The sequence below is a fragment of the Fistularia commersonii genome, chromosome 31 (genome assembly GCF_037954325.1).
Source record: "Fistularia commersonii isolate RoL2024-O1a breed Wild chromosome 31, RoL_Fcom_v1.0, whole genome shotgun sequence".
NCBI classification, from domain to species: Eukaryota; Metazoa; Chordata; class Actinopteri; order Syngnathiformes; family Fistulariidae; genus Fistularia; species Fistularia commersonii.
In genome coordinates, this window is record NC_141314.1 from 11,727,501 (window position 1) to 11,755,069 (window position 27,569).

The window sequence follows — 27,569 nt, forward strand, 5'->3', positions numbered from 1 at the left end:
AGGGCGGGTGTTTTGAAAATGAACGGCTCTTGCTCACGCCGATGCGAGGAATCTGTGCATGTCCGTGTCTGCTGCCGTCACAGGCTGACAGTTCAATTAGTCTGAGCTAAATGATGCCTGACGTCTCCCCCGCGCCCCTGGTAATCGTCAGTGTTCTGCTTTGAAGAGCTCATATTGTGCACGAGTAGAGCGCCGAACCGACGGCGGCCGGGCCGGAACTCCAAACGTATGATTTCCCCGACTCCCCCGGTAGATGCCGGAGTTCGGCGCCGGACCGAATCCACTCCAACTCTCCGAGCTCATCATTGGATTTGCAGTGTTTCGGCGGCGCAGAGAGACGCCCGCAAACGACTTCCGGCTCTCCGGCGTTCTGACGAGGCCTTCCTCGGCGGCCGCCGGACGGAGCCGGATCGGCGGGCCTTCTCGCGCCTGCCGGTTTCCTGGTTTTCTTTTTTTTTCGTCTTTTCGGCCGAGCGGTCGTTTTGCACGAGCTTTCGGAAGTGCACGTGGAGCGCTTTCTCTCCGTGTCGCCGATCGGCGCACAGAGGAGAGACGGCGGAGATGTTTGATGTCTTCAGAAGTTCCTTACCTTGATCTGCATGCAGCAACCATCCTCTAACTGCCACCGTCCCATAGGTACTTAGTGATTTGAGTCTCTGCCGCTGTTTGATGTTCCCGACGTGTCAGAGGAGAGAAATCTGCGATGATTTATTTTATTTGCTTTGTTCTCGGCGTCAGCAAAGGGACATTAGCTTCATGGATTCTTTTTAAAGTGGAAACCAAAGCCCCCGTTTTTTTTTTTTGTGTTTTTTTTTTTTTTCCTCCTGCTCTTTACTTTCCGGGGAGCCCGATCCCGGCGGACGAGAGCCGCCGGTCGGTCAGCGCCGGGTGAATGATTTACCCAGCGCTTTATTGACAGTCTCGCAAGACAATTAATTTCCTTAAGCGGCAGGTGTTGGTTTCTTTTACTTAACGGCGTGTCGGATTGTTGTCCTAGTAAACAGTTTTACGAGTGGGAGGGGGAACCCGGCGTCCTCCGCACCCTTTGTTGTTTAAAAGGCCCATATGGATTGAGAATCGGCAGCAGCTTTCAAGGCTTCATTAGTCATGCATAAAAGAGTGTGTTAGCACTTTAATACCAGCCCTGGGCTCCAGTTCTGAAGATCTGCCTTAATTGCCCACCTTTGCCACGTTCTCTGTTTATGTGTGCATGTGATGGCGGTAGTGTGTGTGTGTGTGTGTGTGTCTACTAATTGTCCACTGCTTTAATGGGTAGTAATAAGCACATAAAATGAATGAGATCTCCAAGATGGGAATTTAAGAAGGTTCAGGAAACACCTTTATGCATGCCTTGAATTTTAATACAGTCTACCCCCTCCTCTCTTTGCTTGTCACTGTGTGTGTCTGTCTGTCTGTGCGTGTGTGTGTGTGTGTGTGTGTGTGTGTGTGTGGGCGCATGCAGTCGTCCACCTGTTAGGTCTGACCTGGCATCTGCGGCACGGTGAGAGCCAGCTGTACGAGAACGGCCTGAGCTCGGCAGACCATCAACAGGAGGACCACAGCAAATCCAAGCCTACCAGCTCCATCCACCTGCTGGACACGCTCAACACGGAAAACACACACACGGGCGACAGAGGTGTGCCAACACACACACACACACAGGCACACACACACACACACACACACACACACATACGTGGCAGCAGATGCTCGGCACCCAATGGCTGACAGAATGGAATCAGCAGTGCAAATAAACCAAATGCAGCTTTCTGTAAACACCCAAACTCTTAAATAAAAACCTGTGTGGAAGTGTCAGGCAGAGGCAAGGATATCAGTGAGGGAAGGTGCAGGTGGCACACACACACACACACACACACACACACACACACACACACACACACACGCACACGATAGCCACACCTGCCCGGACGCACATCTTTTATTACTGAATGTATTTTCTTTCCGCGGCCCTTTTTGAATAAAGCGTTAATACGCGGCAGCTGTGATAGAGACGTTATTAGCGAATGGTTGGAATGATTCTCCCCCTCCCAAACCCTCCGAAAATGTCATTTAGAGTAAACCGTATGCGCCCGTGGCTGCGACGCCCGTCCGCGGGCTCCGAATAAATGACTGAGAGACGGCGGTCCGGAGAGCCGCCTCGGACTGATTACTCATTCATTAGAAAGGCAAGGTAATTGGTTAATCATGTTCCCTCTTAGCCGCTACGTGCCTGGAATAGCCCCCGACTGCCGCCGCCATTTCTCAGCTAGCCGGGGGAATTACTAACACCAATTTAACCCCATGATATGGAACATTAATTGTGAGTGTTCCGGGTCAGGGAGTCGGCCAGGACACGGCAACCTTCACGCTCCGTCCGACCGGATGGATATTACATGGGAGAACATCGCATCGCTCCGACCCCGAACGTGCCGCGCCGAAACTGCAACGCGCCGCAATTTCGGCAACCCGGGACGTCTCCGGGGCGACGCTCCTGATGAATCCTCACAATCTGAGGATTAACACGCTCATCAGTAGCTAAATCCTGGGACGGAGCGGCGGGTCGCGGAATTCGCTTCCGAGCGTTGCGTCACGACAATCTATTGTTTCAACTTCCTCTGATGAAAGCTGGGAAATCAAAATGGGCAAAGCTAAGCTGCGGATGCGGGCGGGGCGGGGGGGGGGGGGGCGGGGGGGGGGGCTCAGATTAATTCACTCACATCCGAGGTGGTCCCTGGACAGGGAAGGGCCGCGGAGATTACAGATTGGGCCCTAATCCAGTGTGCCAGATTATCACGCTCATCCCGCCGTGCCCATCACCTCTCGCACCGAGGAACCGCACAATCCCAGAGATTACACGGCGAGGGAGCGAGGGAACAGAAAGGATGAGGGGGGGAAGGAGCAACTGTTGACTGATAGGAATCTGTTTGAATGTAGAGCAGAAGCATCGTCTAATCCGGGCCAGGCCGGGCACACACGCCACCTCAGAACAGCACTTTGATATTTCCATGTCTAAAAAATACATATAGACATATACATATAAAATATATGGATGAGGTTGATTGGCTGTGGCAACCCCTGAAGGGAAAAGAAGATATATATATATATAAAACAGGGTTCTTCACACAGCAAAGCAGTGCAGGGAGAAGATAAGAACATCTCAACCATCTGACAGTCCACGGTTATTATTCCATGAGCGCCGCGGCAGCTTCCACCTCCATGTCGTCCTTGTCGTCTTCCTCTTCGTCTCCTCGGCTGATCTGTTTTGGAGCGTGGAGTCGACGGCGCGGGTCACGGCGGCCCTGCTGCGGTCCCTCACCGCCTGTGGGAAGCAGAAGTAGAAGGTTCCCCCGGAGGAGGCAACCTCCTGGAAGCTAATTGGAGCCGGACGCTTCTTAGAAGTGGCGTGTGTGTGAGAGCGGCTGTGTTTGTCACCGTCCGCCCGTCTTGGTAAAGAGCGTCCGTCCTCGCCGGCGTGTCCACGCTCTGCTCCGCGTCCGTCCCGGCGCCGCAGAGTCTCGCCGTTCGATATCGGGCTTCCGAGCGGACGGGGGATCCGGGGCGGAGAATCGGGCGCCGCCTCGGAGCCGAGTATCGATGCTAATTGACACGCCGTGTCGTGGGCGTACGGTTAGCGTCTCGTCAAGCCGCTCGCACGGCGTTTAATGTTTTCCGCCGCCATCTCTGCGGCAGATTCCAGAGATCACGGGAGCCCTCCGAAGTCCTCCACACATAAAAGCTTTTCTAATTAGTGCTACATTAATTGCCACTCACCCCATGATAATCAACCTCAGGCTGCTGTGCATGTGTGAATCTCACACACACACACACACACACACACATGCCATTTCTTTATCTGACAAGCCCACACACACACACACATGCGCACACACAAAATTCCACTGTTGCAGATGAAAGTGAAAGAGCCCAGAGAAGAAATGTTCTGTCAGTGACTCGGCAGCCTTAATGAAGAACATCTCGGCTTCAGAGCGCCGTTTCACTCGGCACGCCGCCGCCGATGCATTAACGCTGTGAAATGATATAAACTGACACGCGGCCGGCGAGCACCACGCTCATTATGGAGCCAAAAGCACCGAGGAGAAAACGTGGCGTTTGCGGAAATTCCACCTGAGCCGGTGGAATGATTGTATGAGGGGGAGGGGGGGGGGGGGGGTTAGCTTAGCACGGCGCTCTCCTCGCTCCATCTTGTGTTGTGCTTGGAGACGGCGTTCGGATTGATGGGATGGGACACGGACAGAGAGGAGGGCTCTTAAAGACCATATCAATATTCTAGACCGTGTGGAGCGAGGGTGTGCACGCGTGTGTGTGTGTGTGTGCGTGTGTGTGTGTGTGTGCGTGCGTGCGTGCGGAGTGGGAAAACGTGTACTTATTGCGAAGCAGATATGTGAGAGGGAGCGCACCGTCGTGCACGCGTGCAAACACTGATGGACGGGCCCGTGTTACACCGCTCTCATTGATTTTCTCACGCTGGGATACATTCTCGGGGATGTTGCACGTGAACGAGCACATAAACACACCCACGTGCACAGGAGAATACCAGCGGATCATTTAGCGGAGAAAGCCGACATGTCTGCCCGTTGCTCAGCGTGCATCCAAAACAGGTCGACCGATCGCGGACGCGGAGGCCCGTCGTGGTCTGCGGTTTTTACCGCGGCACGTGAGCGTGCACGGGCGTGCACAGGTGGAGCACGGCGCTCCGGGGTTTAGCTCTTGGCAGGAAACGGGGGCTTTAAAAAGGTACCTCTGGTATAAATCAGATGTTCCGGGGATTGATCACATGAAACCGTTCCCAGGGCTGAACTTTACCATCACAAAATATATTCAGATGATGATTGGCCGCCCGGCGCAGATGAATCCATTTGTGGTTTTGATAATGCTGAGAAGAATGAGGTCCTTAAAAAGGGTTTTCAAGGCGTGACCTTTAAAGGTCACCGATACAATTATTTCTTAAACTTATTGGACTCGTGCTTTTCTGCCAACCACTCAAACTCTTCAATTTCCACCACTCTCTCTCCTCCTGACATTTCACTTACACCCCCCCCCCCCCCCCCCCCCCCTCGCTCCCCCAAGAAGACCATCCCTCATCAACCCCCCCCCTGGTTCCACCGCTCAGCCGTCCCTGATAGAGACAGTTTGGCGGTGAAGCCGGGCCGCTCTCCATGCATCCAGGCACGCCGTCCAAACGCTCCTCCTCAATAGAAAGCAGGTGCTGTCAATCACCTCGCTGCTGCAGGGAGGTCTCAGCAGCCTCCTGAGACCTCTGCGCTCTGCACACTCACAATGTGGCCGGAGATGGAAACTCCCCACCGGCCCGCCGTCATGCTAGCAGACAGCGCTACCTCCCATTCATGTGATCACGAATGATCCGAGGTCTCCGAGGAGCAGGAAGCCAGGAGGGCCCACGCTCTGCCGCGCCGCCGGGACGCCACGGGTGGACCGCCGGGTACGACCCGCGGCCCAGCGTGGTACTAACATCAACGACATTCGTTCATTCCTCACCTACAACACATTGGCCTGCAGCCCCCGTCACCTGCGGTCCTAGGGGGCCGGAGTAGGGGGCTGCGATCGGCCGAGAAAAGGCGCTCACCCCGGACCGGCCAATCACAGGAGTGCATACAGAGACATTCACTCACTATTCACCCTGTCATCCAATGATATATACTCTAGAAGCATAAGGCCACGCTACAATAACCTAATAGGTATTCATTCATTCATTCTTTCAAACAAGGACCTATTAGTTTTAGACACGTAAAATAAAATGCCTTCCTTCACTGGTGTCCGGTGCCGGTCTGGGCAGGAACTGCCATTCACCTCAGCATCGTTTTAAATGCCGCAATCTCACAGGATGTTCATTTTTTTCATGCTATTAATTCAATTTCTTATTAAAATAGAGTCACGGATATTTGTTGCGTCAGTTTGTAGTTTCCGTGCTCCAGACGGATGCCCCCCCCCCCCCAAGTTCCACCCTAATTCAACATTAGCTGACATTCAATTTAGCACGTAAAGTGATCTGACCCACGCAGGTGGCGGCCGGGGAAAAAATATTTGCCTTCTTAGTGCACATTTTATGAATGTATAAAATCCATTAATTTCCCTGGTATTACTTTGTGCAAGGCAAGGAAAGAGAAAGCATTCCTGCGTGAAGTCCATTAAGTCCGTGGCGGTGGGCGGATGTAAGTCGTATCATATTTGGCAGGTTCAAACTCCCCTGAATGCAGGAGGCGCGCAGGAAGCACGTAAAAGCAACACAAAGTGACCGACCGAAAACAAAAGGAGCTCGGCGGTGTTTCTAACCGGGGCGCCGACACTGTAAAGGACGGCGTACGGGTGAGGTCAGATGAAAAATGAGAAAATCAGACCGGACCTCGCGAGCTTTTTCCGGCGGGCAGAGAGAAGCCGAGCGAGTGCGGCAGCGTTTCCAGAGGAAACAAGCGGCGTATTCGCGCGTCCGCTTAGAACAAAACCGTTACAAGCGTGAGCGTGTAAAAGCGCAGTCCGGGTGTCACGGGGAAGACGGCGGTCCAACGGGCGCCCCGTCCGTCACAGTCGTAGCCCCGGGGCCCGGCGGCGGGAGGCGAGGATGAGAGAGTAATGGAAGGCCCCGGGGCCGAGAGAATTATCTTCTCCTGACTCTGACTGACACTCATTAGGCTGCGCGGCGGAGAGACCGGGCCGAAAGCTTATTAAGCCACCTGCTCAAAAGGCCCTTAATTGAATCCCAGTAATTATAGAGACCTTGCCCATTGTTATATTTTTATTCATCCTGCGGCAAACTCAATCTCTGCCGCATTTGGAACACCGTTAATGTTGTCCGCTCCGATGTGCTTCGGCTTTACACTGCCGGCGACGCCCCGGTAACGACGGCGTTGGCGCGCACGTGCGCGAGCGCGCCAGCGCCGTCCCTGCGGACGTGTCCCGTCACAAAGACCTCAGACGCACTCCCGGTCTGTTCCGGGCTTCATTAGAATCCGAGGGATAATAACATTCATTGCAAAGACAGTTTAGTTCCTTGGAAAATAGATTACAGGTGTAATTGTTTTACCTGAATAACCCCAAGGCAAGAGAAATTAATTAGACCTTGTGTTCCGAGTCCTAATGTAGCTCATCTCCTTCACTTGGCTAGCGCATGTGCGCGTACGCACACGCGTGTGCGCGCACATGAGAAGCACAGTGTAGACAGGACGTGACGGGCACTGAAAAACACACGCACACGTTAATGAAGGCAACTGGATAACTGTTGATTTAACAAACCCTTAGAGACGCGGCGCTAACAGGTCAAAGGTCAGCAGGAGCTGGATTTGGCGGCAGGTTTACATGTCTGTAGTGCATGTACGTGTTTAAAGTACATGTACATGTCTGTAGTCCATGTACATGTTTAAAGTACATGTACATGTTTGTATTGTATGTACATGTTTATAGTACATGTACATGTTTGTAGTGTATGTACACGTTTAACCTGTTTGGAGTACATGTGCAGATGCTTGGATTACATTGTCATGTGTTTGGATTACACCTACAGGTTTCTGTGGCACACGTGCACGTGTTTGTAATGCTTGTCAACATGCCCGTGGTCTATGTGTTTGTATCACAAATATATGTGTGTAGTACGTGTGTGTTTGGAGTGCACACAGTATGTGTGCGTATGTTGTATACGTGCATTTGTTTTTGGTGCTTGTAGTACGTGTGTGTGTGTGTGTGTGTGTGTGCGTGTGTGTGTGTGTTTGGAGTAAATGGACATGTGTTTGCGGTACGTGTGGTTTTGTAGTAGGTGTGTGTGTGTGTGTAGCATGTGTGTGTGTGTGTAGTATGTGTGTCGTTCTAGTACATACGGTATGTGTGTGTATGTTGTATATGTGCATTTGTTTTTGGTGCTTGTAGCAAATGTGTGTGTGTGTGTGTGTGTGTGTGTGTGTGTGTGTGTGTGTGTGTGTAGCACGTGAGTGTGTGTGTGTGTGTGTGTGTGTGTAGTATGTGTGTGTGTGTGTTTCTAGTACATACAGTATGTGTGTGCATGTTGCATATGTGCATATGTTTTTGGTGCTCGTAGTAAATATGTCCTTGTGTGTGTGTGTGTGTGTGTGTGAGCAGTGATGGTGTAAGGTAGGGTCCCTCCTTAGCTGGGAGCTGCAGGCCTTCCCAGCAGCATCCATCCATCCATCAGCAGGCTGTGTCTTGATGTCAGACATAAATAGACTCTGCAACACTTTCATCACCTCTTTAAACAGCTCAACGTTCGGAAATAAACACAAACACATTTCTCTTTTTTTCTTTTGCTTACAACCGGCTTCTGCTGCCAATTAATGATGAAAAGGACGGGATTTATGTGACGCTTTTTGTTTTTACATGTACTATTATCCTAAGTAACGACCAGCAATTTTCAATTGCTTGCCGATTTCCCTTGTTAAAGGTGCAGGGTGTCCTGTCGTCACGCGCCGTTCCTCCTGTCAGCCAGGAAGAAGAAATAACCAGGCATTTAATGCCGCCAGAGACGCCGTCACAGAGCGGCCCGGGTTCGGTGCCGGGATTCTCCTGGGCGCTTGCGGCGGCGGCATTGATTGACAGCTGTAATCTGAGCGGTCGGGGGAGACATGAGGGTGCGCCAGTCACCAGGCCGCCTCTGAGAGGAAAACACCTCCGCTCTTCAATCTGCTTTTATTGTCACCATGAGAAGAGATTGACCACAGGTGTCTGTGCCTGCAGGGGCCAGAGCTTTGCAGAGATGTACCATTATTGATCCTCAGGAATCAGGGATGGATGGATGGATGGATGGATGGATGGATGGATGGATGGATGGATGGATGGATGGATGGATGGATGGACGATGCATAGATGGATGGATGGATGGATGGATGGATGGATGGATGGATGGATGGATGGATGGATGGACGATGCATAGATGGATGGATGGATGGATGGATGGATGGATGGATGGATGGATGGATGGATGGATGGATAAGCCATCCAATCATCTCCATATACGTGTGCAATTACAACACCGGACAGTGATACAAAAATGGCGAAACAAGCCAAAAAAATGATCAAATTCAAAAGAAGATGATGAAGAGGCTGTGAGAAGCTCCCAGTGGAGCATCAGATTTGACAGTTAGCCCGGCTAGCATCGTTGCCGGTCCGTGCCGAGGCCAGCTTCGCGCTGATCCGGCCCTCTGCTCCCCGTCCCCGGCCCTCGCGGCCCCTCGCGGCCCCTCGGGCCCCCTCTGCCGACCCCAGCGCCTCTGTCGTTTGGTTACATCAGACTCGCGGATCCGCTTTCCAGCAATTAGCATCAGAAGGAGCGGAGCGCTCGTCCGCCCGCCGGCCTGCCAGTCAGCTGCCAGCGCGCCGCCACCTGCCATGCCCTATTCATGTCCCATTCATCCAGGGCTGCATAAAAGCCTGCTTTCCGCAGGACATCCATCCCTCTGCCGCTCGCCCTTCACTTTTTTGTGGCGAGGCACAGGAGTGGGGATTAGAATTAAAAGGAATGGACTGCTGAGGCATACTTGGCAGGAAGGCATGACGGCCCACCTTAGTTCTGCCTTGCTGCTTATATTCTATTTTATTAGAGGGACATTTTACGCTTCACACCCAACACTCCCCCCTGTCCCTGCCTCCTTGATGGGGCTCCTCGGACCTCCCTCTCCTTCCCGGCGCGCTCCGACCTCTCCCGTCAGTCGGGTTCAGCTGATCACTCCATCAATCGATTGACCCCCGGGACCCCTGTGACCCCTGGGACCCCCCCCGCCCCCCCCTGCTCCGGGGAAGCAGCGGCGAAAGGAGGAATCTGAGGTTGGCGGTCCGACCTCAGATTCCTCCCGTCCGCATGCCGACGTGTCCTTGAGGGAGAGGCAAACCGCCCGGTTGCTCCCGACGCTCTGGCGAGCGGCGGGCACGGCGGCTCTGGGGGAATTTTCACCGGCAAAGCTCAAGGTGCGGAGAGTTCTGTGGAGACCAGGTGTTAGGAGGGCCGTGTCAGGACGGGCGGCACCGGCGGATCGACCGATCGGCAGGCGGTTCCAAGGACGGGTGCGTCTTCGGTGCGTCCGGGTAAAAAATGACAGGGGGACATCCCATAATATCTCACCTCGCGCAGGTCGCGGTGGATAACCGTCGAGGCGGAGATCGATAGCAGGAGACAAAAGCGCAGGAACCTCTGGCTTCGGCCGTCCGACGGAACACGTGATGAATGTGGGGCGTCCGCGGGCGTGGACGCTGCCGCCATAATGGAGCGGTAAAGCCGCGGGCGTTATAGATTGAAAGCCGGCGGCCCCGTCCATGAATCTGCCCCTAACCGCTCTCCCGCCTTTGTGGCCGTAACGATCGGCCGGCTCCCCTCCGTCGCCGTATTTCCTCCATCTTCTTTTAGCAGCGGACATATAACTCTCCATAAAGGCTGACACAAAGAGGGCTGGAGAGGTTCGTCTGCTCCGCCGCACAAAGGACCGGCCGCCGACGGATAAAGGCTTGCGGGGAGGCGAGGAACTGATGGCCGGAGAGCCATTCTCTGCACAAACAAAGAGCCGCTCTCACTCAAGACACTATCCGGGCGCTGTGACACTATTCTGTGCCTACGTGTGCGTGTTTGTGTGTGTGTGTGTGTGTGTGTGTGTGTGTGTGTCCTCCTCGGTTTCACTCATTACCCGTTTTTTTTCTTTCTCTTTTTCCTCACACACTGGCACAAATGTAGGCACTCCTTCTTGTTAAAAGATGCTAATGCAGCGCAGGACAAAGCGTGTGGCGACGGCTCCCAGACAAAGCACTTCCTCTCCAAAGAACTTCATCTCCATGCAGAGACTTTTTTCCAGAGTCCGTCCGAAGCGGCTCTTTTGAAACAGCTGGGTTTCGGCGGCGGCCCCGGCCGTTCCCGATGTTCTCCCGGGCCCCGGGTGGTCGGGGCCGCTCCCGATCACGCCGCTGTTCGGGGTCGCGGACGGTTTGGTCCCGGCGCTCGCCGCGCACGTGGACGGATCTGCGACGGGTGGATAAACGTCCCTTATCTTCTGCGCTTTTCTTCCTGCAGAGAAGTGGGTGCGAGGGCGCGCCATCGACCGCGGCGAGGTGGACGTGGGGACCCAGCAGAGCCAGGCCGTCCCGCCGGGGCTGTTTTGGAGGTTCCACATGACGGTGCACCACCCGACCTACATCAAGTTCAACCTGTCCCTCTCACACAACGCGCTGCTGGGCGTCTACGGCCGCAGGAACATCCCGCCCACGCACACACAGGTGAGGCCCGTCCACGCCGCCTCCGACCCCGGCCGAGGCCGAGGCGGCGTTTCTTCCTTTTGGGGGATTCATAAAGGATCTGCTCGACACCTCCGCAAACTCTCCGCGGCTCTGATTATCAGTCTGCATATTAAAGCAGCGAGGCCTCGCGCTGCAACTAGTTTATTCAGCGGGAATAGAAAGAAGTCAGCAGTCAGGCAATTATCCTTAACATACTCTTTGATTATGTTTTGGATGTCGGTGCCAGACACCCACCTCCCATCCGCTCGCTCTGCGCGTTCCTAGAACCGCTGGCTTACCTCTATCAAAGTAATCAGATACGCATTGAGGCGAACCCCACGCACCCGCGTGCCTCCCTGTGCCGAGTGATGACAGTTCGGGTTTGAGGTTTCTGAGATGTGGAATTACCGGAGCTCACAAGGAGCCTCGTGATGATGTTCCTTCGACAGAGCGTCGACCCATCTACCGCGGCCGAGGGTTCCACGGTCTGCAAGATAAATGCCGTCGCCCAAAAGCGACCGCGAAGGGACTCGCGGGACCTCTGATCGCAAGTCATCGTCGAGTGGCGTGGACCCCCGTGCGGTCATGCAGTGCTAGCGGCCTACTGATCAGCCCGCGTGTCGGCCAGCCACCGCCTGCAACGAGCCGGGCAGGTTCTCAGGTCCGCGGGTCGGTGGAGAGACGTTGGAAAGTCACGGATTGGAGGTCAGAGCACGACCTCCGGCTTTTTGAATAGAGGAGAATCAGGAGGACGAGCAGCATGCTAACCCCCCCCCCCCCACACACACACACACGCACACACACTCGCACATGGAGGTGACGCGGAGACACATTAATCCGTAACGCGCGACGGCGCGGGGCCCGGTTGTTGCTGCTGTTGCTGCTGTTGCTATGGCAACCTGCCATGTTCACAGGCTGAAATCGGGCCACGGTGAGACGAGAGGATAGAACACTTTGAACAGCGTGCGTGCAAATAGAACACAAAAACATTCAAATGCTTTACAAGCCGACTGTTTACTGGAGCTGCAGCAGCTCCTCTGACCCTCCGGCGCCTCCATCTCCACCCCGGGGACGGACGGACGGACGGAGGGACGGACGGACGGAGGGACGGAGGGACGGAGGTCTTCGTGACCTCAAATCGTGTGGGCGCACTTTGTTTCTGCCTGGGAAGAAATAAATAAATCGCTTGACAGCGTTGACGGTGTGTGTCACACCCACCAAACCACAAACACACACCTATGTGATCCGCGGTGTAGAACACAGCAGCGCACGCATATACGCGCACACAAGCAGACACACACTTGGCTGTGTCATGTGCTTTTTAACATCAGTGCACGGCGGCTGGCGTCTGCATGAAGAGGTTCTAATTAGCCGGCTGTTTTTGACACTCGTGTGACAAATATCCCTCGGGGAGCGCGGCGGTTCAAGGAGGGCGGCGGGCGGCGGGAGGAGGACGAGGAGAGGAAGGAGCGCAGACGGGGTTCCAGAGATGAATGCGTCTGTTCCATTTAGGGAGCCGGGTGGTGGAATCTGCCCGCGCTATCAGCCGAACGTCAAGGCGTTGAACCGGCGACTGTCAAGCTGCCACAGATGATGATTTTCCTTCACTTCTTTGGCTTCGTATCGCGCCGTTCGCGTCCCGTAATCACACCTCGTGCCGCTCCTTTGTGTGTGGGCTCCTCAGAAGATCTGCCAGCACCGCGCAGCTCCACCCGCAGCGGGCAGAGAGCTCCTCCGACAACCCGTCGCTCTGATTCCGTTTTCCTTCCGTCTTCAGTTTGACTTTGTGAAGCTGCTGGATGGGAAGTCCCTGCCCAGGTCCCTGAGCGACCCCGTCTCGGCCGCCAGGTCCCCCAAGGGCCTGCTGCTCAGCAGCCTCCAGGAGACGGGCTTCATCGAGTACATGGACCCCGGCACCTGGCACTTGGCCCTCTACAACGACGGACGCAACCTGGAGCAGGTCCTGCTCCACTGCACGCCCATAGGTGAGCGCCATCAGTGGCACAGCCGCCGCCCGACACCACGTCCGATCGGCCGGCCGGGAGCCAAACGCACCGGTACAGGGTCGACATACCAAAGGTGGAAGATCCACTGCAGCCGTGTCTCTGCTGTTACGGCCAGTGGATCAAACACACACACACACTTGAAGCCTCCCATCAATGTGTTAGAAAGAAAGGGCTTCAGTGCAAAGTCCTGCTGAGGTTCGCTGGAGGCCGGGCGTGTGAGAGGGTGAGTGGTTGAACGGTCCGAGGCGACTGTCGCCTCTGGCCAGCCGCGCCCTGCCAGCCTGGCAGCACCTGAGAGGCAGAGACGATGGGTGGATGAATGGACGCTCCAAATATCAGGTCCGAGGTTCTTTCTCGGTTCGTTCCGTGTTTGTTTTTCTGTGATGAGGAGTCGGCAGACGGTAATCAGACGTGGCCGATCGTAAAGAAGCTCCCGCCGCCTCCCTTGAGCAAGAGTCAGGGCTACCGAAGAGTTGGTACACACTGCACTTCCTCTCAGCTGGACTCCGTCTGCCAGCCGAGGCCCCGCAGGCTCGCATTTGTTCCAGTCGCACTCCCAAACTTTTTATTTCATCCATAAAAGAAAAGAAAACAAAAGAATGTGTGCCGTCGAATACGTTATACATCTCCGGGAAGACAAAACAACCGCAAGCGGACAGGGGGGATTGCATCCGGAGTGGTTTTGAATCACAAGTGTGTGGGTTTGTGTGTATGTGTGTGTGTGTGTGTGTGTTTGTGTGTGTGTGTGTGTGTGTGTGTATCTCCCAGTTTTTCGCCCTCCTCTTCCTCCTCCTCCTCCTCTTTCTGTCACGTTCCATGGTTCTTGATCAGAGCACACAGGAGTGTGTCCGAGGGTTCTGGAAGGGACCTTGTGTTGTATTACGGAAGCTGTGGACAACGCAGGAGTGTGTGTGTGTGTGTGTGTGTGTGTGTGTGTGTGTATCTGGATGTAGAAAGCATCCTCGTCGGCCCCGCCCAGCAAAGTGTTTCACACCAGGTGATGGTGGAAGTGAGGAAGACAGAGTAAAGCAAGCAGCAGAAGGGATGCGTCTCCCTCTGAGGGCCTCAGGTTGTTCCTGATGAAGTGAACGTCTCCACGGCCACTCCGACATTCAGCCCAGACTCGTACTGGAGACCTCGTCCAAGCCTCGTCGAAGCCCAAAGCCGATGGTAAACGTCCCGGCCCCTCCACGTCACCGCCGACTGCGGGGAAAAGCTGCAAACCCCATCGCATCTTAACCCCCAAATGTTCCTATTTGGATTGACTGGAAACAAAGCAGCTTAGAACGGCCGCCTCGGCTTCCGTGGTCCTGCAAGCAGGAGCTGCAGGAGGAGCACAATATCCATGCTTTGCTGGAGAACGTCACCTTAAAAAGCTGAATCGCAGCTCAAACGCGTGGCCTTTTTTATGATCCCGCAGCCCAGGTTAGTTCACAAAGCTATTTTATTTGACAATCAACACCTGCGTTCTTCCATTATCATCATTATTTTCATTGTCTTATTACTATATGTGCCTCTTTCCAATGAACGTCCCTCCATTTTGCAGACTCAGTGACGGTTTTTCCCTGTTTGTTTATTTCCGCCTCCTCCTTTAATGGCCGCCGTGATTTTCCTGGATTCCAGCGCTTTCCTTTCCAATCCCCCCTCCGCACCTCGCCGCTTCCCACCGACTGACGCTTCCCACCGGGCTAATTATGAATAATCACTGCACTTCACCCATTGTCACAAATCCACTCGATTATTCTTTTTTTTTTGTTCTTTTTTTTGTACAACAGAGGCAAAGCGGCGAAAGCAGACAAACACCTTGAACTTCACACCAAACAGATGATTGGGAGAAATATTTCCAGCAAACTGTTTCTAGTTAGCTGAATAGCCACTTCATTTCTTTCATAAATCCCAGGGGTCATAAAGCGTGGCTGCAGCTTTACAGGCTCATAAAGTACAATTGGAATACTTATTTGACCAATCAGATCGCTTGGCTGGAAGCACACATTTTATAATGGCGTTTAACTGCAATAACTTTTGGCTTGAGTGATTTCTAACTGGAATGGTCGAGTCAGTCGAGAGTAAAGAGTGAGCGTGGGTTGCGGGCCCGTGCGCACGCACACACACACACACACACACACACACACGTGTGCGCGATCTAGAATAAATACCTGGCCCTTCATAAGTTACCTGTTAATTTTCCGGAGGTTTTCACGGCTGAGGTATCGACCCGAGAAGCGTCTGTGACGTCGCTGCCGCTCCTGGGATTAGAAGGCCCTCGCTGACCTTGCAGACCAGATTTCGTCCGTTGCATTTATTAGGTGCCGGACACAAAATTGACATTTCTGTGTGTGCGTGTGTGTGTGTGTGTGTGTTTTTTATTTTCTCTGAGCCTGAGAGAGAGGCATGCCGAGTGCGAGGTGTGCGAGTCCTCCTGGCTGCGTGGGAGAGAGATGATTGCCACTCCTTCTCTCCATCAGTGTGACGATGACAGGTGATGGAGGTGAAAATGACTTTGGTTTCCGTGGCGATGCACTGCTGTGGAGGATAACGCGGTGCTGCCAGCGGCTGGCAGGGCTGCTCTCATTAGCATGTGTCACACACGCCTCAAGGCGAGTGTCATATAATAACGTTGTGTGTTTGCGTGTGCCCGCACATGTGTGTGTGTGTGTGTGTGTGTGTGTGTGTGTGTGAGAGAGGGAGAAAGCGGCGCCTGTGAAGGACCTGTCATCCGAGCCAGGGGACCGCGGCGGTCGGACTCTGGAGTCCATCCCCGCTCTTTGCAGCCGGGGCGGACGGGACGGGGTGACGCGGGGGCGGCGCTCCCGACACCCCGTTTTAATTACCGGCCCGCACGCCGGCGCTCTCCGTGCCAGATCGGACCGTCCGAAGGGGTGACCGAGGCTCCTCTGCTCCTCTGCACGCCGTCCACACCTGGACGCCGCAGCAGAGAAACTGGCAGATGATTAAACATGCAGGAGGTCCACTGCCGTCGGATGTTGAGTTTCTACCTGAGGTGTAAATGAGGGCCAATGGCGGTTTGTCTCCGTGTGACGTGAGAATGAAAGAACCAATGGTTTTAGTCCAAACACACGCGGGAGTTTCACCTGAGAGTCGTGTTGTCCAGATGAGTGAATGATGGCGCGAACACTTGTTTTTCTCTCTATGACGTGCGAATGATTGAATGGTTGATGGACGGCAGGGATCCGTTCCCCTCGCGCAGGATAAGCGGTATATCTGAGGAATGAGGGTTTCGGCCCGCGTCCGGAGCGACGGTTTCCGCGCTGCTCGGTGAGAGCGAGTGTGTGTTCTCCCCGGAGAGCGGCGGCAGCTGGATGGGACTAATCTAATCCGGCCGCGTGTCGAGGGAGCCATCCATCGCTTATCAGATCACTCATTCAATAAGAGGAAGCAACACGCCGGCGGAGGAGCAGGAGAATATTTACAACTTGGCTTTTCTACGCCTCAGCCCGGATTCATGACTCGTGTGTGTGTGTGTGTGTGTGTGTGTGTGTGCGTGTGTGTGTGTGTGCGCGATGCTTATTGTTTCAGAAACGATGGACGGCTGCTCCACCGACTGCAACGGGAACGGGGAGTGCGTGGCCGGACACTGCCACTGCTTCGCAGGCTTCCTGGGGCCCGACTGCGCCAAAGGTAAATAAATGAACCCATGAATGGACGTCATCTTCTTCGACCTCTGAAACCAACCACCGCGTCCGGACTTCTCTGTGTTTTCTCTTATTTCCGTGTAACCTCCGTTAAAAGCCGCTCGCACTTCGATTACAGAAACTCGTGCAGGTTTTCGTTTTCTTTTTTCCCGCCGAGATTTAGGATTGTAAAGTTCAGATTTATGGACCAGTGATGCAGAAAATCTGCCGGGGGAATGTAATGGGAATATAAACACCACGGAAACTTTAGCTTTATAATGTATCTGGATGCGATTACGTAAAATGGGGGTCCGAGAAATGTGCTCCTGCAGGCCGAGGGAAGGCCGCTCTCCACGCCCGGGTCCCGGAGAGCTGGATTTATTTCCTAACTTTGTGGCTTCGACAAACGGACGGACGGAGACTGAAACCGAGTGAAGACGGCGTCCGACGGGCCGCGGTCGTCGCAGATGAAGACCTCACCGGTCTTCATCGACCGTTCTACCGAAGGCCCGCTGTCCCTTGAATATCCGCTGTCGTGCGCTGGCGTCCCTCAGCGGAGCTCCACGCTGGGGTTTAGAAGATCCATCAGCACCACCGAGCAGAGATGATGCAGAGCGTCTTTGCGGAGCTCACATTCAAATCCCACGTCCTCCTCGTCACGCCAGAGCACTCGAACACTCATGACGGTGTCCGCCAGGAGTAATCAGAGTACTTTGACAGAGCCCATTGGGAGGGGGGGAGGGGGGAAGGCCCCGCCTCTTGTCCAACGGAACGGGTGAGCGGATGATGACGTCACCACGACCTCCACGCTCATCCCTCATTCATAGGCTCCTCCCGCCTCTGCTCGCTCACCCAGAGCTGTGAGCTTCACCTGCAAGCTGGGACGGCAGGGTTTGCTGTGAAGGAATGCACGTACGTGCACGTATTAGCGCAGGCCGACAATTATCCCGGAGGCGGGACGGTGTCTCCCCTCCCATCCCTTCCCCAACTCTGGCCGCCGGCCACGTGCACGCCGACGCCACCACTTCTGCACCCTCATTCCCACCGTCTTCTCCTGATCTTTCCGTTTTCACGATTGTTTTCACGGCCTCTTCAGAGCAGGTGAGGTGACGTTCGGGGGGATTTTCTACAATTCCTGGTTTGCCGTGGTAGCCGGGCTCAGGTGGTGCTTGAGTAAATTGAAACAGTGTGAGTGATAAGCTGGTGTGTGTTTGTGTGTGTGTGTGTGCGCGTGTGTGCGTGCGCTTGTGTGTGTGTGTGTGTGTGTGTGTGTGTGTGTGTGTGTGTGAGGGAGAGTGAGACAGAGGCAGCCGGAGGATTTGCTGAATCTGCGCACAAGCTGAGATAAGAGAGCGTAGCCCCTCTCTCAGTGGGTTACTGCGGTCTCCCAGCTAATATACTGCAGCAGTGTGTGTGTGTGTGTGTGTGTGTGTGTGTGTGTGTGTGTGTGTGTGAGAAAGAGAGAGAGAGAGGGAAAGACAGAGAGACAGTTTGACAAGAGGACAGCAGTGTAATCTGTGTTTGTCCTGTTGCAGATTCCTGCCCGGTGCTGTGCAGCGGTAACGGTGTGTATGAGAAGGGCCGGTGTGTGTGCCTGGCCGGCTGGAAGGGGGCGGAGTGTAACGTGGAGGAGGGCCAGTGCATCGACCCCACCTGCTCCAACCACGGCTCCTGCATCCAGGGAATATGCATCTGCAGTCCGGCGTACAAGGGGGTGAACTGCGAGCAAGGTGAGAGGAACCTGAGAAGGTCCACGCTGACGCGGCAGAAGAAGGAACCCCTGCACCTCCTGCACTCGTCCGTGCCAACGTTATATTCATATGACCTAGTTCAGATATTATGGAAACGAAGGCTTCGACTCACGGTGTGATTCATCTCGGAGGCGAACGCGTACATTTTTCTTCCATTGATAAAGGCTGGCGGTGCAGAGGGTTCCTCCGGGTTCTCCGGGTTCCTCCTGCAGTCCAAACACATGCAGGAGCTTCATGGAGACCCTGCTTTGTCCAGATGTGTGAATGAGAGGGTGAATGGCTGCGTGTCTCTGCGTGCCAGTGACGGAGCGCTTTGGGGTGAACCCCACCTCCTGCCCAATCACAGCTGGGATAGGCTCCGCCCCCAACCCGAGGACGTGAGGCATCATAGAGGATGAATGAATGAATGAATGAAGATCGTCCCGAGTTGCAGCTGTTTTCTTGGTTCTCCAGTCATTCCAGCATGTTCTATCCTTAAATCCAAACAGAAAGGTTGTAACCGTGAGCTCCACGTCTGGAGACCTTCCTCGCTGCCGGCACGCCGTGGAGCATCAGGCCGAGCCGCCGTGTCCGGGGCGGCGGCGGACACGGCTCTGACTCGCTGCTCCGCGGGCCGTTTCAGTATTTTCCATATAAGTAGCCGTCCCGGCTGATAGCCTGGCGGCGCCCCTGCAGACGGGCGGCAGCGGCGAGCCGGCCCACTTCAATCCATTTCAGACCCGCAGGAGACTCTGACCGACGCCCCGCAAAAACCAACCCTCCTGATACACCTGGCAGACCTGCGAGCGATCAGAGCGAGGGAACGCAGGATGTAGCATTTAGCTTCGGCGAAAGGTCAAAGACGTGGCAGATCCCGCGGGAGCTCCGTTCTCCTGGCAGGTGCAGGTGCAGGTGCAGGTGCCTTCTGCTCCACAACTGCAAGCTTGTTCAATAGTACGCCGGACGCCGTCTTTGGCGGCCGGCTCTTTATTTCGGCGTCCGGCCCGCCGGGGAGGGCAGATCTGTCGTCCTACCTCTGCCTCTGCGCGGCAGCTCGCCGCCATCTTCCTCCAGTCTGTTTTCATTTCCGCCATGGATATCGTTAATTATGGGATGGCGTTTCTGGCTTGGCAGCGGGGCCTGTTTGATATTCAGCGGCGGTGCCATCCTGAGCCGCAGGAGAGACCGAGCGCCCGACCCATCCTCCGTCGCTCGGCCCGCTGGCGCCAAACATCTTGGCAAGGAACGTCACGCACAATAACCAACACTCGGACAGCAAAGAGCATCTCGCAACAAAGCAAATCTACTTGAACGCTCATGTCTCTGGGGAAGATATGAGGTTACGAGAGGACAGGATAGGAGGAGGAGGAGGAAGGAGGAGGTGCATCGTGGGACATCCCTGGGCGGAGTCGGCCTGTGGCGGTAGAACCGAATGGCTAGCCTAGTGCTAACTATTAGCTGGACCAGTGAAAGGAATCCAGCTGTGACAGGATCACGTGCACTTAGGTTTGAATTTCTGTCACTCAACAAGACGGTACATGTGGAGATGAGCTTCCCTGCTTCCATGTGTTTCCCCTAAATGCATGAAGGAGCGCAGAACCTCCGTTCCTCCGTGCACGTGTGGAGGAATGGAAGCTCGGTGAGGCCGGACGCCGCCTCGCGTTCATCTGTCACGCGGTCCAATTAATCTTCCTCCTTAAAGCGAGTCACGGCTCCTCCGAGCCCGAGTCAGCTCCAGCGGCGAGACCAGACCTCTCCCACGGAGACGAGGTGGAGCTTCTCCGCAGGCGTGGACCCGCCGCCTCGGTCCTCCATCCCGGCCATGAAAGCCGCTTCGCAAACACAAACACAAACACAGCTGTGATACCCCGAGCAGTCATGATGTTTAACTCGATGCTGACCCGCCGATTCGGCGGACGGCCGCAGCGCCGTCCCCGCCGTCCCTGCCGTCCCCGCCGTCCCTTCTCGTCCCACCCGTCCCTTCTTGTCCCTTCTCGTCCCTTCTCGTCCCCGCCTGGAGACACGGAGACACGGAGCCAGGTGTTTGACCTTGAGCGTCACAGCTTAGCTGAGCTGAGCTGAACGGCGAGCAGCTTTGGCTCAGTGCTCAGAGCTGTAATTACACACACTAACAGTTACTCCACGCCGTAGCCCAGACCACCATGACACACACACACACACACACACACACACACACATACACACACACACACACCAACCCTTATCAAAGCCTGAGTTCTAAGTATCCTATGAAGTGTAATGTTGTGGAACAGATACAGGGATTGTAGCGGGGATGGTTAACTCCTGGATGGGATGCAAAGAACACTCCTTTCATACTCGGTGAACTGATGATTATAATGAGACAGCCCCCACGCATGCACACACACACACACACACACACACACTTGCACTCTCTCCCCTTACATCTGATTCATTCCTGTTTTATTTTTTGTTGGTTTTTTTTTCCCCTTCCCTTTGTCCTCCCCGCGGCTGCAGTGGACTGCGTCGACCCCCAGTGTGGGGGTCACGGTGTGTGTGTGCGCGGGGAGTGTGTGTGCTCCGCAGGCTGGGCGGGGGTGAGCTGCGAGGACCCGCTGCCGGCCTGTCAGGAGCAGTGCTCGGGTCACGGCACCTATCTGGCCGAGTCGGACACCTGCGCCTGCCAACCCAACTGGACAGGACCGGACTGCTACACGGGTAAAACCACAGCTCACACACTCATACACATACACACACACTCACACGCACACACACACACACCAGAGCATCACTCCTGCTGCTGGTCGTTTGGTCACGAACACGACCTGGCCAGATCCTGCTGGCGTGCAGCGTGGCACGCATCTGACACCAGAGGCAAATATGGATTGGATCCACTTTGGGAAATAGATTTGTGGGTGCGTGCGTTTGTGCATGTGCATAGGTGTGTGTGTGTGTGTGTGTGTGTGTGTGTGTGTGTGTGTGTGTGTGTGTGTGTGTGTGGTCGCGAGCATGCAATCATGCATATGTGTCTTCGCTCTCTCCCCATGCTGGCCGCAAATGAGATTTTCTCTCTTGACTGACAGAAGTACTCTCACTCGCAGTGCAGTTGTACACACACACACACACACACGCACGCACGCACGCACGCACACACACACACACACACACACACACACGAATACTCCTTGAAGGAAAAACAATGTGGGCGAAGAAAGAAAAGATCTCTATTCTCACTTTCATGCAAGGCCATTGAGAGACGTCTTCCCGGCGGCCCGACGCCGGGGATCTGGCTGATGTTTACAGGACATGTGCGCTGGTTAATACGCCGTTTTATCATTCTGGTTATGAAAGAGTTCATTTATCTGCGGCCGCCCGGCTTCTCTGCCTTATTGAGAAGTTCTATGGTTCTGTGGGCCACAATGGAAAGCCCATTATAGCTATACGTGGTGCACGGAGCGCCGTCCTTGTCCTTGGCGTGGAAGCAGGCTGGAGGGAAAATAACAATTACAGGACAGGCCGCCTTTTGTTTCCTCCGTGCTAACTTAGCGCCGGTCTAGGTGTGTGTGTGTGTGTGTGTGTGTGGGGTTGTTTTATCCCGTAACCCATTTGCTGGCAATTGGTATTAGCGGGCGCTCTCAGGTGCGCGCACGCCTTATTATAGCGATAAAGCCGGCGATAATCACGGGCCGCGGCTGAATGTCTGAGATACGACTCGACTCTTTCCACCTATTGGGCTTTTAATCAAAAGGATCCTGCAATTCTCCGTCTGATTCTTGCCGGAGCATAGCTAAGCTGATGTAATTCTAATAGAGCGCCCAAAACTCTCAGACTTAAATCCAGTTTTTCTCCCTCTTCATGCAATGTATATTTAAATTGAAATAACTTTTTTTTTTTTTTTACTGCAGCTGGATAAGTAGTCTTTTTGTGCCTCCAGCACTTTGCTCTCTTTACTGATGGATGAGACTTTGCCTCTGCAGAGAGAGAGAGAGGGAGAGATGGTGGAGAGAACAGAGAAAGGGAAATAGACGAGAAAAGAGCCAGCATTTTAAAACGGTGAGAGAGGGAGGGGAAAAAATACAGGGGGGAAAACATGACTGTAGCGAGAGAGGGAGGAGGAAGAGCAGGAAGAGGAGGAAGAGGAGGGTAAACAGAAGCTATCTACTACCAAAGCCGATCACATGTCAGGGAGGGAAACCGATGATTTCCAGTCCTTTTGTTTTAATATGCCGTGCAAATATGAATCATCTAAGCGTTATTATTAGTCTTCTCCTTCCTCCTCTCGTTCATCTCCCACTTCTTCCTCTCCTTCTTCCATGAGAGGAGGAACTGCACTCTTTTCAGCCTCTGTATTTCCTCCTGCTGCGTCTGACGGCTCTCAGACGTTTCCCTCTCCTCTTTCTGGCAAAACGTCCCCCGGGCTTCTTTTACCTTTCCTTCCCTTCCAGCGCTCCAACTCTCCATCTGCACACACACTCACACACACACACACACACACACACACACACACTCTCACATGTTTTCCTCTCACACGTGCCCCCGCCCACCTGTTTGGCAGAGCTGTGCCCGGTGCCATGTGGCAGCCACGGCGTTTGCTCGGAGGGCCGGTGCCAGTGCGAGGAGGGCTGGATCGGCGCCGCCTGCGACCAGCGAGCGTGCCACCCCCGCTGCGAGGAGCACGGCCAGTGCCACGACGGGACCTGCATCTGCCAGCCCGGCTGGGAGGGCGAGCACTGCAACATCGGTGAGGGCCGTGCACCCGCGGGGGAGGGTTTTGGCCGGTTCTTCGTGACGCACGATGGTCGCGGACGAACGCCGTTGATTTCCATCTTTTCTCCCCGCAGTCACCCATGATCTGGATGTGGTGGTTAAAGGTAAAGTATTCACAATTTGTATTCCAACCTCCGGTCGCCCTGCACGTAAACAAATCTGAAAGAAAATGTGTGTGTGTGTGTGTGTGTGTCTCCTTTCAGACGGCTGCCCCGGGTTGTGCAGCGGGCACGGCCGCTGTACCCTGGAGCAGAGTGGCTGGCGCTGTGTCTGCCAGGCGGGATGGAGTGGGCCTGGATGCAGCGTTGTCATGGAAACTGACTGCAGTGATGGAACAGACAACGACGGAGGTGATATTCTAACATCATCTGTCATTCTCCGCTTTTCGTCTCTTTACTTTCCCTCACTCCGTTTGGCAGCGACTCCCCCTGTTTCAAAGAGAGGCGCCATTGTTCCCCCCCTTCATCCCCCTGCCGCATCCCCGTCCTGCTGATACCCCTGTCGAGTCCTGCTGGTCATTATTACTTTGAATATGCATTCGAGTGAGCGTGTGTGTGTGTGTGTGTTTCTGTGTGTGTGTGTGTGTGTGCGTGTGCGTGCGTTTGTGTGTGAGTGAGTTTTTTCTTCTTGTCACAGCTAAATGTCTAATATGCATACCACCTGCTAGGATAAAAGGAACTCGGAAAAACATTTTCATAAGTCTAAATACAGCAAAGCGGGTCCGATGGGTTTGGGACGGCTGACAGGTGTGTGTGTGTCTGTGTGTGTGTGTGTGTGTGTGTGTGTGTGTGTGTGTGTGTGTCACTAATCCTCAGCAGCGTACTCCTTACAGCTGTGTGTTCATCCCATCTGAGGCTGCTGTCCTGCCCATGTGGAGGTGTCTGGGGTGCTGAGGCTGCGTGGCGTGTCGTGCCATGGCGTGGCGTGTTGTCGCGTGGCGTGTTGTAGCGTGGCCTTCACGTCCCCCCCGCTTTGGAGCAGAATCCCCTCGGCAGCCCCCCCGCCCTCTGGAGGGGGTCTCTAATCCGCCACAGCAAACAAGATGTCACCCGTGTTCCTCTCTGTGCTCGTCGTGTTTGCTTGTTGTTTCGCGTCGCTGTGGTTCGGCGTGTTCTTTTTTGACGACTTTGTGCGCACGGAGCGGCGGGGGGCTTCAAACGTGCACGGGTTCCCTGTTATGTGCACGGCGTCGATAGCTGCGACATCACCTCTCTCCCCGCACAATGTTTACCAGAGCGGCGTGACTGACGGAGGCTCAGAGGCGGTAAACACGACTTACAGGTGTTTACTCGCTTTACAAGTCCCACCAGCAGGAAGGGAAACGTGTTCGGGGCCGCCGGCCCGCCGGGAGTCGCCACCGATGGTCATTTATCTTCTCAATACATTCATCCGCTATATTATGAAAAAGTTGTTCCGAACAGCTTCCTTTATGAACGCATTTCTGTTCTTTCGACCGTGTTTGTTTAAGCGACTGCATTACTGGTTGAGGATATTAAGGAGCGTGGCATGTTAATGTAATAAACTGTAAGACAATAGAAGATGTGAAAATGTTAATACTACTTCACAAATGAACTCTTAGAAATACAGCGGCTTATGTGAGATACCGTCAGACATCAGGGGAGAAGATAGGAAAATAAAAAAGGTAATGAGCTTCAGAGGACTGGGAAATATTCAAAAAAGGAATTTCTATCTTTTTGAAAAGTATTTACATCAAAAACTCCATTTTACATGTCCTTATTCTCTATCAGGTGAACTTATTTTATTTCATTTTATCCTCTGCAATATATGTACATATATACCGGATATATGTGTGTGTGTGTGTGTGTGTGTGTGTGTGTGTGTATGTGTGTGTGTGTGTGTGTGCTTCTCCAGCATCTCCGCTGGTGTTGCATTTGTCAGCTGGAACAAAGAGCTTCTGTGTGACTTGTATTTATTTGTTTTAAATAATGTTATTGCGCGTGTGCGTCTGCATCCCAAAGGATTCAAATCCAACTCTAGAGAACAGAAATGCCCGTCGGAGTCGGGGTTAATGTTGACGGCGTGCGGCGTTCCCGGTGTGTTGCGGTGGCGGCAGGAAGCCCCCAGCGGCGTCTCCTCGCCCCGCTCGGCCCCGCCTCCACGCTCGGCGCCGCCTCGGACACGAGAGCCCGGCTCTCGCCATTAATTGGCGCACACGCCGTGGACTCTCATAGCCTCCTCGCCGCCGTCCCTTTGTCTCTGAAGATAGACGGAGATGGAAAGATGCTATCACAAGTCATCAGAATAATAAGAGGGTGTTTGAAGGGAGTTTCAATTATTGCGTGTGGACGGGAGGGAGACGCCTCTTTTGTTCCTCACATCATTTATTCCAGCCGGTGAGAAGAGGCTTCCTTCCCTTCTTCCTTCCTTCCTGCTTTCCTCCACGTGCACGTGGAATTACATAGATCCCCGCCGCCGCCGCCGCGCCTCCCCGTGTTTTCACAACGCACACCTGCAGCCGCGTCGCCGGTTCAGGCCCTGTTTTATTGACAGCGACATGACAAGTTCAATTTAATAGTTTCCCTTCAAGATGAAATAGCAAATATTATGGAAATGAATCATTGTAGCGCGCCACCTTTGTAGGGGAAGGTTAGAATAGAATATTGTTGGCCTTTACCTCCCTGCTCCGCGGTCAGATGCATTTAAATGTCAGCACTGTTTCCTACCTCCACAGAAACGGGCTTGAAATAGGAAACACAAATGCCAGCCCGGCTCCTATTACCCGCCGGCCGGGTCTGCGGCGGCAGCCCATTGTTTACCCCGGACTTTTATGGATCATGTTCAAATAATGCCGGTGATTGAGGTCGGATTCCCGGCACGGGGGGGTCCGTTTGTGCGCTGATAAATGCTGTAATGAATCCCGTTTGGTTTCTGCTCACGGTAACGACGCCGCGCTCACAGATTAGACCGCTCTCGTCCAGCTCTTTTTCCCGGAAAAATAATTTCCCGTCGGTCCCGGGTTTTCTCTCGTTGTTTGTCCCGACAAGAATCAGACGCGGCGTTAAGAAGGGAACGTGCTCTTGTTTCCCCGCCGATCGCAGACGGGCTGATCGACTGCGTGGACCCGGACTGCTGCGAGCAGCTGAGCTGCGGCTCCGACCCGCTGTGCCACGGCTCCGCCGACCCGCTGGCGCTGCTGCAACAGAGCCCGACGCCCGACGCCGCCGCCGCCGCCGCCGCCTCGCCTCCCGGCGCCCACACCCACAGCTTCTACCAGCGCGTACGCTTCCTCATCGGCAAGGCGGCCACACACGTCCTCCCCGGAGACGTGCCCTTTGACAACAGGTGTGTGCGCCGCCATTTTCTGCAGAGACGAGCGGAGGATGATTTGTTCAACACGTGTGTGTGTGTGTGTAAATGCATTCAAATTATTTTTTGAGTGGGAATGTGTATGTGTGTGTGCGTGCGTGCATGTGTGACACAGTGTGGACTCACACACACACACACACACACACACACGCACACGCGTGATCTCCTCATCTGGCGGTGAACAGATCGAGGCCCTTAGGAGATTGTTCCATTCTGCAGATGAAGGTCTGGTCCAGAGAAGATGCCACCATCCATTCAGAGGAGATCTCCACCCACAGCCGCCCGCTTCTTTGTTCCTCTGGCAGAAAAATCCCATGAATTAATTGGGAGGCTGTTTTCTTTTGCAGAGAGAGGAAATCAATCGGTGTTTGGAGGAGGGGGGCGGCGGGTCGGCGCAGCCACCTGCAGACGCCTCCCGTCCTCCATTTATCCCACTTCCAGTGTAATAGATAGGTCCTATCCATGAGCCCGGCCGCCGCCGCTCACGCACGTACAGATCTACGCAAATCCGTCTCCATTTGAGCGGCCCGGGGATTATTCCCCATTCAAGCGCTGCGTTTCGCGGCTCACCTGAACAACAGAGATGAGATGTTTATTCAAAGAACGACGGAGGGCCGTTCAAAGCCGTCGCCGCCGCCGCAGGAATACAAACGGCGTGTGGAAGTTGGCGTCTTTTTCACATGCCGGTCTGTGGGAAGGTGGGAGGAGGCGGCGTGTAACCACGCCAGTCTGGCCGGCGTTCCTCTCCCTGGTAAGAAAGGAGAATTCGCGCAGCTGCTTTTTCTGCCCTGGCAAGGTCGTTTGGCAGCGGCTCCACAACACGCCTCTCTCTTCAAACCATCATTGTGTTTTCCTCCATGATAAACCTGTGGCCCCTCTTTCTCTCTCTC

The 27,569-nt window shown here is 54.3% G+C and overlaps 1 protein-coding gene across 2 annotated transcripts in view; it reads left to right on the forward strand.

The window, feature by feature from the left end:
- tenm1 (teneurin transmembrane protein 1) overlaps positions 1–27,569 on the forward strand; it is a 203,657-nt gene that overhangs the window by 120,932 nt on the left and 55,156 nt on the right. For both annotated transcript variants that reach the window (XM_086178716.1, XM_086178717.1), the window contains exons 6-15: positions 1,463–1,636; positions 11,036–11,238; positions 13,016–13,223; positions 16,782–16,883; positions 18,412–18,606; positions 21,103–21,303; positions 23,141–23,326; positions 23,427–23,456; positions 23,556–23,702; positions 26,412–26,655. In XM_086178716.1, coding sequence (XP_086034842.1) covers positions 1,463–1,636; positions 11,036–11,238; positions 13,016–13,223; positions 16,782–16,883; positions 18,412–18,606; positions 21,103–21,303; positions 23,141–23,326; positions 23,427–23,456; positions 23,556–23,702; positions 26,412–26,655 — 1,690 coding nt within the window. The remainder of the gene's footprint in view (positions 1–1,462; positions 1,637–11,035; positions 11,239–13,015; positions 13,224–16,781; positions 16,884–18,411; positions 18,607–21,102; positions 21,304–23,140; positions 23,327–23,426; positions 23,457–23,555; positions 23,703–26,411; positions 26,656–27,569) is intronic.